Below are 16,194 nucleotides of genomic sequence, written 5' to 3'. Positions count from 1 at the left end.
TTAATTTCATTCTTTTAAATTATATTTAATGTCATTTAAAAAACTATTTGTCATTTAAAAAATCAAAATTTCTTATTAAATATAATAATAAAAAATTATCTCTTATTAGGTATAAAATGTCTAAAAAGTTCTTAAAAACATATTGCATGATATTTTGTATATCTATTATATTATATTTTTAAATATTAATTTATCTTGTATTTCAATATAAAATATGGAAATTTACAATAAAAAATTTGATTAATTTCTGATTAATCTTTGTTGATGAAACACAGTGTAAAATGAAAAAAATTTTTGTTAAGTGATTTCCTCCTAATATATATATATATATATATATATATATATATATATATATATATATATATATATATATATATATATATATATATATATATATATATATATATATATATATATATATATATATATATATATAACCCTCGGAATTAGGAAAAATGAGATCGGCAATAATTTGCTAACCTCAATCTTTTAGAGGTCGGCATATAAAATTGATACAAAGGTCTTACCATAAAACATAGAAACAAGGTGGGCAATTTTTTGCCGACCTCAAACACTTTTAGGTCAGCAGTTAGGTCGGCATTGCCAAATGCCGACCCTAATTCCGAGGGTTGTATATATATATATATATATATATATATATATATATATATATATATATATATATATATATATATATATATATATATATATATATATATATATATATATATATATATATATATATATATATATATATATATATATATATATAACCCTCGGAATTAGGAAAAATGAGATCGGCAATAATTTGCTAACCTCAATCTTTTAGAGGTCGGCATATAAAATTGATACAAAGGTCTTACCATAAAACATAGAAACAAGGTGGGCAATTTTTTGCCGACCTCAAACACTTTTAGGTCAGCAGTTAGGTCGGCATTGCCAAATGCCGACCCTAATTCCGAGGGTTGTATATATATATATATATATATATATATATATATATATATATATATATATATATATATATATATATATATATATATATATATATATATATATCAATCAAAAATTTATTGGCAGGCTCAAGGCCCAATATAATAAATATACAATAGGTAAAATAAAGTGGATTAGAATAAAACAAAGACTAACGCACTTGAATATAAACAAAACCCAAGAAAATAAATAAATAAATAAAATAAAGATAAGAAATTAAAGTGTTATAAATATAACTCAGCTCTCCATTTAAACATCAGTAGATATCCATAGATTGGGCTGCAAAAGGCATTAAATAACATGATCTTTGTTTGTATTTGTGTAGAGCTAAACTTTCTATGGATGAGGTTAGTTTTAGCATGCATAGAGCGCACATGTTTTAAAATATCTTTGTCATCCTGCATATTGTTTGAGATCAAGTGACCCAGGTATTTATATTGACTAGTGTATGTGAGAACCATGCCAGATAATGTGAAACTAGGGCTATTTATAAGGGGTTTATAAATTTCAAAAAACATTATTTGAGACTTAATATTGTTATAAACTATATTATGTTTCATAGCATAACTGGAGCATAAATCTAGTAAGATCTGGGGACCTTTGGCTTAGGGTGCACACAGGACAATATCATCAGCATAAAGAAGATGGTTAACAAGAGAAAGACCCAAGCAACAGCCTACAGTAGTTTTATTAAGTAAAACACTAAGACCCTTAATATATATATTAAATAGAAGAGGAGAAAGTACACCTCCTTGTCGCACTGCATTACTGATGTTAAATGTTTTGGATAATATTCCACCCCAAAGGATCTGAGCTGTTTAACCAACATACCAGACAATAAGTAAGCGTAAAGTTACACCATAGATAATTTTAGTTTCGTAAATAGTGTATCAAAGCGAAATCTATCAAAGGTTTTATTAATGTCAATAAACGCCACATGCATATTTGAGCCGTGTGATAGGTAAAAATTTAAAATATCTTTTAAGATAAGAACTGACATAAAAGTGCTATGGTTTTTCTTAAATCTGAATTGGTTGGGAGTCCCAGTGAAACTTTCATTTATGCGTGAGACAAGAATATGTTCCAAATTTTGGAGAAAATTGTCACCAAAGCAATTGGATGATAATTAGCAGAATCAGAGATGTCACCATTCTTATCCTTAACCACAGGAGAAATAACAGAGTGTGAAGCACCAATAGGCATGTATCCATGGCAAAGCATGGAGGAAAAACACAAAGACAAAATAATAAAGTAATTTGGGCTAGCATAGAGATAATGCTCCAACTTAAGTCCAAAATGGTCAGCTGCTTTTCCACAGGACATACGATTTATGATAGATTGGACTTCATCAGGAGTGACTACATTTATGGCTGCGAATAGTCACAATAGACCAGAAACTGGTATAGTTCTTATTTGCTAAACTGTTTGCCAGCTTTTCTGCTTTTATAGTATCTTCTTTTTTTTTTGCAGAAACGAATGGCATATTTATATAAGGCTCTTGAATTTTTAAAAAGATTGAAGATTGGGCTAAATTTTGGTTTATTATAGTTATGCCATAAGCAGAACGCATCTTTAACAGACTTATGAGCATCTTTTACATAATCTATCCAACCTGTCATAGTTGTTTTCTATTTGAACTTGATTTAGAATAATTAGGACACTGAGATGAAGATTGAGTAAGACATTCATTCAGAATATTGTACAGGTGGTTAATCTGCTTAACATGCTCATGTGAGTTACAATGTACATTATTACAGTTAATTACTTCAAACTGACCCCTGTTAATTAAAGACACTAATTTAGACACAGTGGAAGTATACTCCTTTATCGAAAAGCATTAAAATTTATTTTAGGAGATCTTGTTGAAGTAGGGTGAGCAGTATAGGAAGAAGATACATTAATTTTAAACAAGATATCAAACGCTAAAGGTAAATGATCAGATGAACTAGTTGACTGAATTATTTTGAAGTTACTAACATTGCATAGAGAACTTTGGGAGACAAGGCAGTGATCAATCCAAGAAGAGGTGCCCCATGCTTCACTAACAAAGGTAAAGAAATCATGTGGAAGACAGATATCAGCTGTAACAAGATGTTCATCTGTACAAAAATCAACTAGGAGACTTCTACATAGAGACCGAAATCTTGGATCACACAGACCATGAATTATCAGTAGTAACAACTCGAGTTCTGCAGAAGACAGAATCCCGACACAGAATAGCAACACCACCAAATGGTCTGCCACGAATAAAACCTGCTGAAGAATCACTCGGAGACACTCCAAAGCCAAAAAAACCAGGTACAATGTTGTTCAAGAAACTAAGTTCAGTATTGAGTAACCAAATCTCTTGGAGGCAGATGATATCATATGTTGCAGACAAGAGTACTAATTTGTGTGTAGAACTTTGTACACCAGGACAATTAAAGCTGCAAATCCTTACTACCATTTTCAAAGAAACAATGCACAAGCGCATTTTCTGGCCATTTGCTACAGTCGTAGAGTCTGACATTGATAACACATAGCCGTGACCGGGGCCAGGTTTATGACCAGGGCTGCATAAATATTGATAGATCCTATAAAAATGTTATTTTTAATTAAAATTTATGATATGAGTTATAATTAAAAATAATACTTTTTAATTCAGCCCCGGCCGGGTTTATGACCGGGGCTGCATTAATATTAATAAATTCTATAAAAGTATCACTCATCACATATTCTGCAGCCACTAGATGTCAGTGTTTATTGCCATGTCAAAAGAGTTTTTGACATGGCTGCATTAATATTAATAAATCCTATAAAAGTATCACTCATCACATATTCTGCAGCCACTAGATGTCGGTGTTTATTGCCATGTCAAAAGAGTTTTTGACATGGCAATAAACACCGACATCTAGTGGCTGCAGAATATTACTTCAACAGTTTTATGCAAAGACAAAGTTCAGCAACTTATCAAAAGAATGTTTTAGCCACCTGCAAAAAAAACTTTTCAGCTCTAGTGGAGTTTTTACATGAACCCAAATAGTCACTGGGTTTCAGAATACTGGCTTGTTTCCGCTCGACATCAATAAAATCAATCATTCAAAGTTGCAATGAGCCTTCATTATCTCAACAACCAGAATCTATGATAGTACCATCACCAAGTCTAGCACCAGGAACTACACTATCTCAGCTATTACTCTCTGAATCTACACCAACATCTAGCATCAGCATATGTCACATAGCATCAGCTCTAAAGTCACCTCAAAAGTCATCCAGTCTGCGAACAACCTTCAATGTTGTAGTAACTGCGGCTATTCAAAAGGAAATTCAAAAAAAGGTTGAAAAACAACTGTAATTAGCCCAATCACTTGCAGCAGTTTTGCAAAAAACGTTTCCTATCCAACACATTGACACAAAAAAAAAGAAAAAAAATGTAGATGTGCCAAGATTCGAAGGGGAGTGTCTCAACAAACCTGAAATACTTGAAAGTTTGAAAGATGCTGAGAGCGAAAAAGCAGCAAAGCAAGCTAAAAAACAACATAATAGCTCTAATAGCAAACAGCAAATAAACCGAGCAACAAGTCCAACAAAAATATTAGCTGCAAACCAATTTAAGTGTAAAAAGTGTGGAAAAGTATATATATATATATATATATATATATATATATATATATATATATATATATATATATATATATATATATATATATATATATATATATATATACATATATATATATATATATATATATATATATATATATATATATATATATATATATATATATATATATATATATATATATATATATATATATATATATATATATATATATATATATAGTATAAGTTGGACAGAATAAAAGGTTTCAGAAAATAGACAGATGAAAGTGAAAATGAGTTTTGGTTGATGAAACTAGAAATGATAGTTCGTTTAAACAATGACTATGAAAGTATTTGTAGAAAAGAGAAAAAGATGCAACTTTACAACGTGTTTTTGGACCATTTCTATCATATCTATCATATCTAGAAGTGAAAGAATATCGTTATAAAAAACTTGATTTTCACTTCTAGATATTCTAATATCCTAAATATGATAACAATATTTCATACAAGGGCAATGTTTTAACAATTTATTAATTAAAGAAAACCATGCTAATAATAGCAAAAAGATCAGAAGATAGCTGGATATAGTTGAATAGTCAGAGTTGTTGTTCTCAAAAGTCTTTAAAAATTAGAACCACAGAACCAATATTCCTACAGGAAACAAAACAAGATTCAGTCAAGCGCTTATTTAATAATTTAGAGAGAATTAAAAAGAGCTCTAGAGAACACTTTTGAAAGACCAAACAAATGTTGTAAAATAGTTTAATTAGGAAGTAACTTTAGCAATAAACACCAGAGTGAGTCTAACATGGGTTAACCTGTTTAACTGGAATGGCAGAGGGAGTATGGCCATTAGATTCAAGAGTCAAATTAGACGAGAAGTTTTTTGCAAATAGTTCTGCCTCATCCTTGAAGAGGTAATAATATCAAATCCATGAATTAGAGATGGAATGTTTGACTTAACTTTGTTAATGACACTTTTGAAGATTTTCTAAAAGTTTCTAAAGCTTAACTTCTGAGATAAGATACAAGATTTAGTAAACATGGAATAATGGAGTTTAGAATCAGACATCACCTATTTACATTGATTTCTAGCAATAATGAAGATGTTGGTTCTCAAGAGATATTATTGTTTTTTAATAACTATTTAATGATTATGTATTTTTAGATTTAAATAAAGCAATTATTAACTTTATTAATATTATTATTACTAAGTTAAAATAAAAACAATTTATTATTTTTATTCAATTAAATAATAATTTGATAATGATTTATTGAGATTTAAAAATAACATCAGCAAAATGGTAAAAATGGATGTATTAAAGTCATAAATATAAAAAAAGATTGATTGAGCCATTTGAGCAAAAGAGGAATTGCTCTATCACTGAAACTTGAGGGATACCATTAGAATTTTTTAGGGATAGATTTTGAGTCATTGAGAAAAATTTTTTAAGCAATCTTATACTTAAAATAATCTTTTATATAATTTTAACATATTTTTAACGTACTTTTAATGTATTTTTAACGTATTTTTATGTATTTAATAAAACATTTTTAATAAATATTATAAACAATTTATAGATAGATACCAATAAGATATTCATAAACATAATTAGTGAAATGAATTCTCTTAAACAATAACACATCTCCCTTTTGAAAAGAAAAAGTTTTTTTTCTTAGCTTCACATATTTTATTCTACGATGGAGAGACATGATTTACTTAATTAATTAGTCAGCAAATGATTAGAAAAAAATTGCAAAACTATTTTACATTCTTTTGAAACTAAAATTTTATTTTTTAAAATTTCAAGTCTATTAATAAAAAAAAAAATTATATAAAATAATCAGTTTCTTTAACAAAAAAATTCAGTTGCGGTTAAATGTTTTTTTTCCTGAATAAAGGTCACTTAAACAATATTAAAAGATTATTTAAGTATCTCAAAATATAAAATGTTTTTGCTTAACATAAAATTGCTAAAAGCTTCTTAACAAGGAATTTATATATATATATATATATATATATATATATATATATATATATATATATATACATCTGTAATTGTAAGACAAATCAATAGAATCACAATAACGGATATATTGCTTTTTATTATTTTGTAAAAAATTATGAATAAACAAAACTTACTGAAATCAGTTTCACAAACCATGTTTTCCTTCTTCAGAGTGCAGTTAACATCTGATATACCAAAAGTTTGATTGGTGCTAGTTATATCAAATCGAATTTCCTGACCTTCAAGATCTATAGCAGAAACTTTACCAACAACCTCATTAACACTGCGATTTTCAAATAATGGTAGTAAATTAAGAGAAATATTTACTGGATGATCATTGGAATTGGAAAAGTATAAACTAACATCTTTCTCCAAAAACATTTCATTTGTGTCTTTATCACCACATCTTATGCGTATTGTTATAACAAAGTCTTTGTTGATATTGTATATTTTTTTCTTGAGAATCAAATTGCTTCCATTAAGATAAAAATTACTCTGATTTCCGAGTAATGACCAATTAAAATCTGATGTATATGTAGGGTTCAAAACATCAGGATCAATGGCTAAGAGTACTCCAACTACAGAATTTATTGGTGTAAATGTATTAAATGTGTTTTGAACTATTTTAATATCGGTAGGCGGATCATTAACATTGATAATTTTAATTGTAAAAACATGCTCCATATACATTCCCAAGTTATCTGAAACACGAATGTTGACCAAATAGATGCTGTTATTTGTATTAGCAAGACGAAAAACCTTCATATTCTTTAATTTATTATTTTCTATATAAAACTGATCAATTTGAGGATTTAAGGAATAAGAGAGAATTTGAGTTGCTTCATCTATCGCTGATAAGGTTCCAATTATAGTACCTACAGGGGCATGTTCCAACAAAATATCAGAAGAGAGAGAAAGGTTTCGAGGTGGGTCATTAGATCTTCGGCAATAGTAATTACTAGTTTCTTGATTGTTCCATTTCATAACTCCAGAAACAAAAGTGCATGTAGCAGAATTAATTGCATTGGTAACATTTTCTCCAAAAGGCAAACCAATAATTTTCTTTAGCAAATATTTACTTGGATTACTGCAAAAAAATGTGCAGCTGCTACCCTCAGATAAAACTTGAGGACAATTAGAAATTGCTTGTTGACATATACTTCCAAAGTTATCTGAAAATGTTTCTTGGCACGAATTTAACACAATTGGGACACATTGTCTCAAAGAACAACTTTTCTTATCAGGATTTAATTGATATCCAGAAATGTTGCAACTACAGCTTCCATCATTTGGGTTGCATTCTTGTTCACAATTGTTATTTTCTAAACCACAAGGTTGCTGCTCATATCTAATAGAGCAAGATACACACGCAAATATATTCTTGTATGTGCTCTCACGTTTTATCTGACCAGTATGACACAAAGTGGGACGATTACACACACTCCATGTTGACCATTCATCCCATTTGTCTAAAAAAAACAATATGCAAAAAATGCTTGATTATTCCTTTGTAATATAATGAATATCTGTATGAATTATAAGAGAAACAATATATTACAAAAATAGTGTAATGTGTTATAATAACAGGTTAACAAAAACAGTTTTAGTTTCTATTATTTGCCAAACTAAAATAAGAAATTAAAAGTATCGTCAACAAAATGTTTCCAGAAACAAAAGAGACAAGTTTCCAGAAACAAAAGAAAAGTGAAACAATGTTAATAAAATTGTAGAATAAAAAATAAAATTTTATAAAAGGCAGAAAAACTCTGAGAATGAAGAAAGGCACTTATATTGCATGGTTCAAAAGAAAGAAAAACTCTGAGAATGAAGAAACTTATACTGCTTAGTTAAGGCTCAAAACTCTAAAAAACATTGACATAATGATTCAGAATGATGTTGATAAAAAAACTGATATTAATGGCCATTCTAAAAACATAAATAATGAAATGCACTAACACATAGGTCAAAACAGTTTATAAACTATCATGACATCCATTATTAGCTTATAACCTAATTGAAGTTAAATTATTTTAACCACCCATTTTTAATTAAAATAATTTATTTTTATTATTTTAACTGTATTCGCCTCTCCAAGGCCAAAAGAGAAGCTACATTTGAGAAAGCCACTCAATTTTTAATTTTTCTTTTTTTTAAAAAACTCTCTCAATCCCTTAACTTTAAAACACATCCTTTTTAAGGATCCTCAAGTTCCAAGCCAAGATGTGTTCACATGTTAAATAAACCCTAAAAAAAAGGTTTATAAAAGGCATTAAAAAACATTTTTTCATTTGAAAAAAATCTGGTCTAATTTTTATTTTTGGCATCAACAAAAGTGGGTGTAAAAGTGAAATTATATTTTTAGTTTTGGATTTTTTATTTTTTAATCTGTTATAATAAACTAATTTTAGAAAAAAATATTTTTTAAAGAACCTCAATAAAAAATTACAGAAAAAAGAAAAAGAAATACTGTGAAAAGTGAAACTGATTTTTTAATTAATATTGGTAATATAATACTTTTATCAATAATATAAATAAACAGTAATATAAATAAACATATAATAAACAGTAATAAATAAACAGTATAAATAATGGATATTAAAGAATGAAAAGTGGGTATTTAAAGAACTGATAAATATTAAAAACAATATTGGTAACATAATTTTTAAAAATTTAAATACCCATTATTAACACTGTCATTTATTGAAATTATTGATAAATATATTATTTTAATAGGAAAAAAAAAGTAACAGTTAGACCAAATACCTTTTTTACGTAGAAAAATGCCATAATAATATCATTTTTATGTAGAAAAACACCATTAAATCTTTATTTTAATTGGTTTTATATATAAAATTCTATAAAGTATAATATCTGCATAAAAAACTTGAGATGACTAAGTGTTGCATATACTTAAGCGTTATTCAAAATTTATATAAATAATTTATATAAATAAATAATTATAATAATAAAGCGTTATTTAAAATTTAAAAGCCTATTTATTTATTATATATAGCATTATTTAAAAAATAATAATTAGCATTAGGATACAATAATTGATGTTAAGGTTTATTTGAAAATTAAAAATGAAAATAACTCTAAACTTTGTATAAATGTTTTCCTTTAAGATGACAAAATACAAAACTAAGAAAGTTATCATCCAGGGCTAGGTTTAAAGCAGGAAATGATTCAATGTAGTAAAATGATAACTTTTCCTGTTTATAATGGTGGATTAAATATTTTGCAAATTTTATAGAGTTTATAAAAGGCAGAAACGATACTGCTAAAGCGTGGTTTGAACCCAAGGTTTGATAAATGTTTTAAAAAATGTTCTAGATAAAGACATTATGATACATTAGGAAATTTTTTTTTAACAAAGTTAAAAAAAAATTTTTTTTTTAAATGATTTAAAAAAATTTAATAAGCAATAAGAAAAACCAGAAAGTAATTAAATAAAGCCAGAGTAAGAAATTAGATTGACTCAAGACAAAAGTCAAAACTTATTTTCATTTTTTTTAAATTCTGAGCAAAGATTGGATAAAATTTATGTATTTTAAGTGGATCAAGTATTGAACACTTTAACACCTGTTAGCTTTTACTTTAAATTTATCTGTCACGTGCATACTTTTGTATTTTGTATTGTAATTCCATTTAAAGATAAGATTCGCTGATTGTGGCTGAAAACAAAATACTTTGTTTTCACCCACAATACTTTGTTTTCACACACAATAATTTGTTTTCAGTTTCTAAAGAAAAACGTAAAAAGAATTTAATTATATTTTTCATTTTGTCAAAAGTTTCCAATGACATCATAACCTGAAATGCTTCATAAGCTAAAATGAAGCATGAGCGATATACATAACCATTAAACCAAAACAAATTTAGAAAAGGAAAATTCAAACTTATGTTTAAATTAAATTGTTGAAAAATATCTACAGTGAACACACACTTTTACTGATTTAAGCCAAATATTTTTCTAACAAATAAGAACTCTACAAAATTGAAGGCCTAATATTAGACAACAAATCTTGAATGTTTATGTTAGAATCTCGATAAATAATTTATTTTGATAACTTAAATTATTTATTTACTATTTAACTCAAAGCTTATTTTCTAATGTTTATTTATAAAGAAAAGACAAATTGTCTTGACAACATGACCCCTTTAATAAACAAGATCACTGCACAGAAAAAAAAGATTAGCAGTAATACCAGGAATAAAAATTAAAATATTTTTACAGCCACAAAGTTTTTTGTTAATATCTGATAAAATGATAAAAAAGTTTTTTGTTAATATTTCTATACATAATTTGTTTTGGCAAGTTTAATTCTAAACTTTAGTGTTAATTCTAAACTTATTTTCTAAGTTTAATTAACTCTAAACTTATTTTCTAAGTTTAATTAACTCTAAACTTATTTTCTAAGTTTAATTAACTCTAAACTTATTTTCTAAGTTTAATTAACTCTAAACTTATTTTCTAAGTTTAATTAACTCTAAACTTATTTTCTAAGTTTAATTAACTCTAAACTTATTTTCTAGGTTTAATTAACTCTAAACTTATTTTCTAGGTTTAATTAACTCTAAACTTATTTTCTAAGTTTAATTAACTCTAAACTTATTTTCTAGGTTTAATTAACTCTAAACTTATTTTCTAAGTTTAATTAACACTAAACTTATTTTCTAAGTTTAATTAACTCTAAACTTATTTTCTAAGTTTAATTAACTCTAAACTTATTTTCTGAGGTTTATTTAAGATATGAACACAACTTATTTTCTAAAGTTTATTTAAGATATGAACACAACTTATTTTGACACTTTGAAAGCCCTTTAAATTGGAAATTAACAAAAAACATAAAGACTTGAACTGTGAATTGCATGGGAGAGACAGGAAAGAATTCTAAAGCACAGATAATTGAGGGAAACCCTAGATGTACAAAAGTTTTTTAAACTTGAAGAAACAGTTACGGTGAAAAGATGACTAGATACACAAGATTGAGTTCTATTTGATAGAACAAGTGATGATAACTTACTTGAGCAGAGAGCATGGAAGTATTTGTAGTAAATAGAGATAAATTCAACTTTATAACAATGAGATAAAAACTCAAACTTAGCATCTGGAGCAGGTTTAACAATATTTATAATTTATTTTTGGACGTAGTCTTGAAAAAGAATACCTCATTAGAGGAGCCAACTCAATCATAAAAACAACACTCCATTCGAACTTAAATGAGAGATTTAAAGTTGGAGAAAATGGAGTCAGGATTAAAAAAAATGATAAACATGATAGTAAGAGACAACTTCAGCAGATGTTAACTTTGCAATGTATTGTAAGATTATTGTGATAACTGTTTGCAGTAATGAACTAAGTTTTTTTTTAATTGAAATTCACAATTAATACAAACCCCAAGCTGTCTTAGCATAAAGATTTAAGATTTGTTCTAAGAGATCAAAAAGTGATGGCTTTTTGTCAAGACTAGAGTATACAGTTGTGTTGTCAGCAAAAAAAGATGCTGTCAGGAAGATTATTAATATTAATAAAATATGGGACAGAGAAGGATAGAATCATGTGGTACCTGAGAACTTACTGGAAATAAAAAAGTGTTCATATTTGAGGACAACTTTAATACTAAAGTTAGAAAGAAATAATTTAATAATCTCAAAAACTTTTCTAGATAAACCCTATAAAGAAAGCATATGGAGAAGACTATCTAGCCAGACTTTATCAAAAGCATCTCTGGTTGTTATTCAAGTGATATTAATCTGATTTCTCCGCATGTTTGATTTTTAAGCCAAATATGAAAAAAAACTATTGGTTTGGCTTTGTATTTCACCAAAGGCATAACAAAGCCATTTTTTATTCGTTCAGGAATGGCAGTGAACCAAACAGTCTACCTAGAAACCAAACTTATAAAGTATTTGGTACCTTTTATAAATAAATTTTATAGTACAGGAGAGTATGTATTTTCTGCTCAGTATGCAAAAAGCGTGGTATATTGCCTAAATGAGCATAAAATCAATTGTAGCAATTTTGATCTATCCTAAAAATGTCCCTAAAGCATGACCAATAGAAGACTTTAGGGGAAATTTAAAAAATAAAGTTTATTAAAGCGATCAATTTTGACATTTGATCAATTAAGACATTTGATATTTCAACTCATCAAGATTCTTTGCGACAGCAAAGAATCTTAATGAGTTAAAATGAGTTAAAATGAAAAAGAATCTTGACCATTTTTTTTTCTTTTCAAATACTAAAAAAAGACACCTTTTATTATTATTTTTGAGTTTTGTGTTTAAAAAATTTTGTTCTAAAAATAAGACTTTTATTCCAATCCAAAAACTTATTCATAATTCATTATCTGTATCCATAGATTGCTCTCAACTAAACAGATTGTTTAATGTTTGCACAAGCTATGCCTAACAGTCTACTTGTTAAAGTTAGGTCAAGTTTGTTAAAAATGGCCAATAGCAGTAACTTATCATATTATTCATTCAACTGTCTTTTAAAATATTTTTTGCAATAATTAATATGTGTGAATAAGCCGGCAAAATTCAAAGGATTTCAAGTCAGCACATAAGTGCCATATGAAGTCGATGTCAGGTCAGCAAAAAACTTATTTTGATTTTTTGCTTTCTGTTACTAAAGGGTTGCTTTATAAGAGCATAGCCTTAGACAATAATACTTTTAATGAATGTAGCAAACAAACTTTATTTAAGTATTTAGCAAATTTATGAATTAGTGAAAAAAAAAACCTTTAAAATTGTAGTATAATATGAACTTGTAACATTTAGTAAATAAATGATATGACCCTTTAAAAAAAACATGGAGGGAAAAAAATTTATCTTAAAAAAAAAATACTAAAAATATTTGTTTTTTTAACTATAAGCAATGCTGCCATACAACTTTTTGAGTTGGTTTTATATAAGATTGTTGCACCTTGTTTATATTATATTATAGTTTAAATGGATTTTTTCAAAACATTAATAAAAAACTTGAACCAAATTTAAAAAAAGTTTAATGTTTTTTAATTAACAAGTATTTAACATAATTATATCAAGAATAAAATTAATAGACTTTCTGATCTTAAAAAAATTTTTTTTTTAATCGTAAACATGTAAATGAGCGGTTTAACAAATAAAGTAAACTATTATTAGATTTTAAAACTTAATAAAATAATAAACGCGCTAAATATTCAAGTAAAAGGCGTGAGAACAACAGACATTTGAAAAGTAATTTTTATAAACTTTTAAATGAATAAATAAACTTATTATGCTTAAATTAATTTGAAAAAAAATGAAAAAATGAATTATTTTAATAAACTTTGTCAAACTTGAAAAAACAAGTAATTACAACAAATAAATTATGAACTTATAATTAAAGAATATTGCATATATTTTTCATATATTCATTTTTGCATGCTGACACTTAAAGAAATTCAGGTCAGCAGTTGTATGCCATCGTAAAACAAAGATAGGTTGGCTTTTGCTTCCACATTGCCAAATGTTGACCTGAATTTTACAGACTACATATGATTTTGTTTTGTTACAAAGGTTTGTTATTAACCAATAACCTTGAATTAATAAACAATAGCATTGGTTATTAATCAATAAACTAGAGTTGTTAAATAATAGCACTGATTATTAACAAATAAGCTTGAATAGTTAAACAATAACATGGGTTATTAACCAATAAACTTGAATTTTTAAACAATCTTCATACTGATTTTTATGTTACATGATAAGTAAACATATTCTTTGAAATATTGATCTCATGGTTGTACTGCTATTTTTGATACATTGAAAAAATACATTAAAAAAAAAGTAATAATTATTAGTGAATCCTTATTATTAGTTAATGCTCACTATTAAGTCACATGGTTTGTTATGTATAACTGTATTAAATTAACTGTTTGAAACGAGATTTATAAAGTTTTAGCTTAGTCAGTAGAACACCTTTTATCTTATTTAACAACATAAAAAAAAAGTTAAATAAATTAAAATTAAGCAAAACACTGAAATTTTCTTTTTTTATGCCGACATTGATACAGAAGTTTTTTTTGTGAGAGTTAGAGAGTTAGAGATGTGATATTGCTGTATCAACAAAACTAAAAGAAATACTTTATTTGATATAAGATTGTTGTGTGTTGTCAGCATTTAATCTGGTGCTTGTTCACCTAACTGAAATGTTTCATTCACATGAAAAGTAGTTAGTTATGCCTTACTTTATTTTGACCTAGACGCCACATTTCTGAAGATTTATAGTTTTTTAAAAACCACTCTCCTTTCTATAAATCAACATTTAGTGTTCATTAATGACTAGTAGATCAACTGAAAAATAAACCGTACAACTGACAAAAAAATAAACAGTACAGCCCAAATACTTTTTGATCACCTATATTACAGCCCACATACTTTTTTATAGACTCTTTATTTAGAAACTCTAAATATTATACCTGAAAATTTAATTGACTTTATTCAAAAATTTACTGATTAACAATTTTCCGAATACTTACATTGTACTCAGCTATCTAACCACATATGAATTTCTTTTAAAACATAAGTTGTAGTTATTTCTTAATTGTTTCAGATCTCTGTGACCAACAGCTGTCATAGAGAATTTTAGTCTGTGGTTTGTATAACAAGAAGAGCAAATGAGCTTAGAATTTAAACTTAGAATTAACTAATGTTAATTAACTAATCATACAAAACATCTTTCTAACTAATCATACAAAGCAACTTTTTCTTCTACTGCCTGGTTAATAAAACTTGGTTTTTATTGGAAGCATAGTAATCCTGTCCTGCATTATTATGCATTTTATGGTAGCAGCATTTTCCTACCATATACTTTTTCATGATTGGACATCATGTTTTTAATTCTTTCAGATCTTTGTAAAATTACATTCATTGAAATTAACAATGATTTTTTTTTATTTGACTTTATTCTTATTTTCTTTGTATTTGCCAGAGTTTATGTTATGGTCCCCATAACCTTGTAAAGTGAATACAGTAAAAAAATTGGTAAAGTAAACACCTAATCATAATGATAAAAATACAGTAAATTCCTGTTAACTTGAAACTCCTATGGACCAAGGAAAGCAACTCAACTAAATGAATGTTTGACTGAAGCAAAGTAAAACAATTTTTATTGCTTTCAAAAAACTATAGAAAATACTTTGAGATAATAAAATTTCGAATTAACCTGTATTCGACTTACCAGAAATTAACTGTAATAATGATCATAACAATATAGGTACAGATAACACATGTAATAAAAAAGATAATAACAATAAGCCACATATTTTTATTAATAAAATGGTTACAATATGATAAACTAACTACCAATAACATAAACTAATTATATATATAGAGGCATGAAATATTAATAAAACAGAGACCTTATCCTAGAGAAACATGTTGATTAATCGCTAGACATTCTTCTTTATCTCCAGTAGCTTCAAGGGTACACAAAATTCCATCCTTGGTCCTGTGTTACTTTATTAATAATCTTATCTCTAAAGTTGCTGATGATGCAACTGACTGATCATTCAGTCAAATATTTTTACTGTCTCCTTCATGCTTCAAAAAAACTTTTTTTTCATCAATTTTTTCCCCC

The 16,194-nt window shown here is 26.8% G+C and overlaps 1 protein-coding gene across 2 annotated transcripts in view; it reads right to left on the bottom strand.

Annotated features, from left to right (window-relative positions):
- LOC101240553 (uncharacterized) overlaps positions 1-16,194 on the bottom strand; it is a 75,929-nt gene that overhangs the window by 54,497 nt on the left and 5,238 nt on the right. For both annotated transcript variants that reach the window (XM_065792210.1, XM_065792211.1), the window contains exon 2: positions 6,722-8,056. In XM_065792210.1, the coding sequence (XP_065648282.1) occupies positions 6,722-8,056 (1,335 nt within the window). The remainder of the gene's footprint in view (positions 1-6,721; positions 8,057-16,194) is intronic.

Source organism: Hydra vulgaris, chromosome 03, assembly GCF_038396675.1.
Source record: "Hydra vulgaris chromosome 03, alternate assembly HydraT2T_AEP".
In the NCBI taxonomy this organism is placed as follows: domain Eukaryota; kingdom Metazoa; phylum Cnidaria; class Hydrozoa; order Anthoathecata; family Hydridae; genus Hydra; species Hydra vulgaris.
Note: the sequence above shows the minus strand (reverse complement) of the source record. Positions and strands in the feature narration are given on the sequence as shown.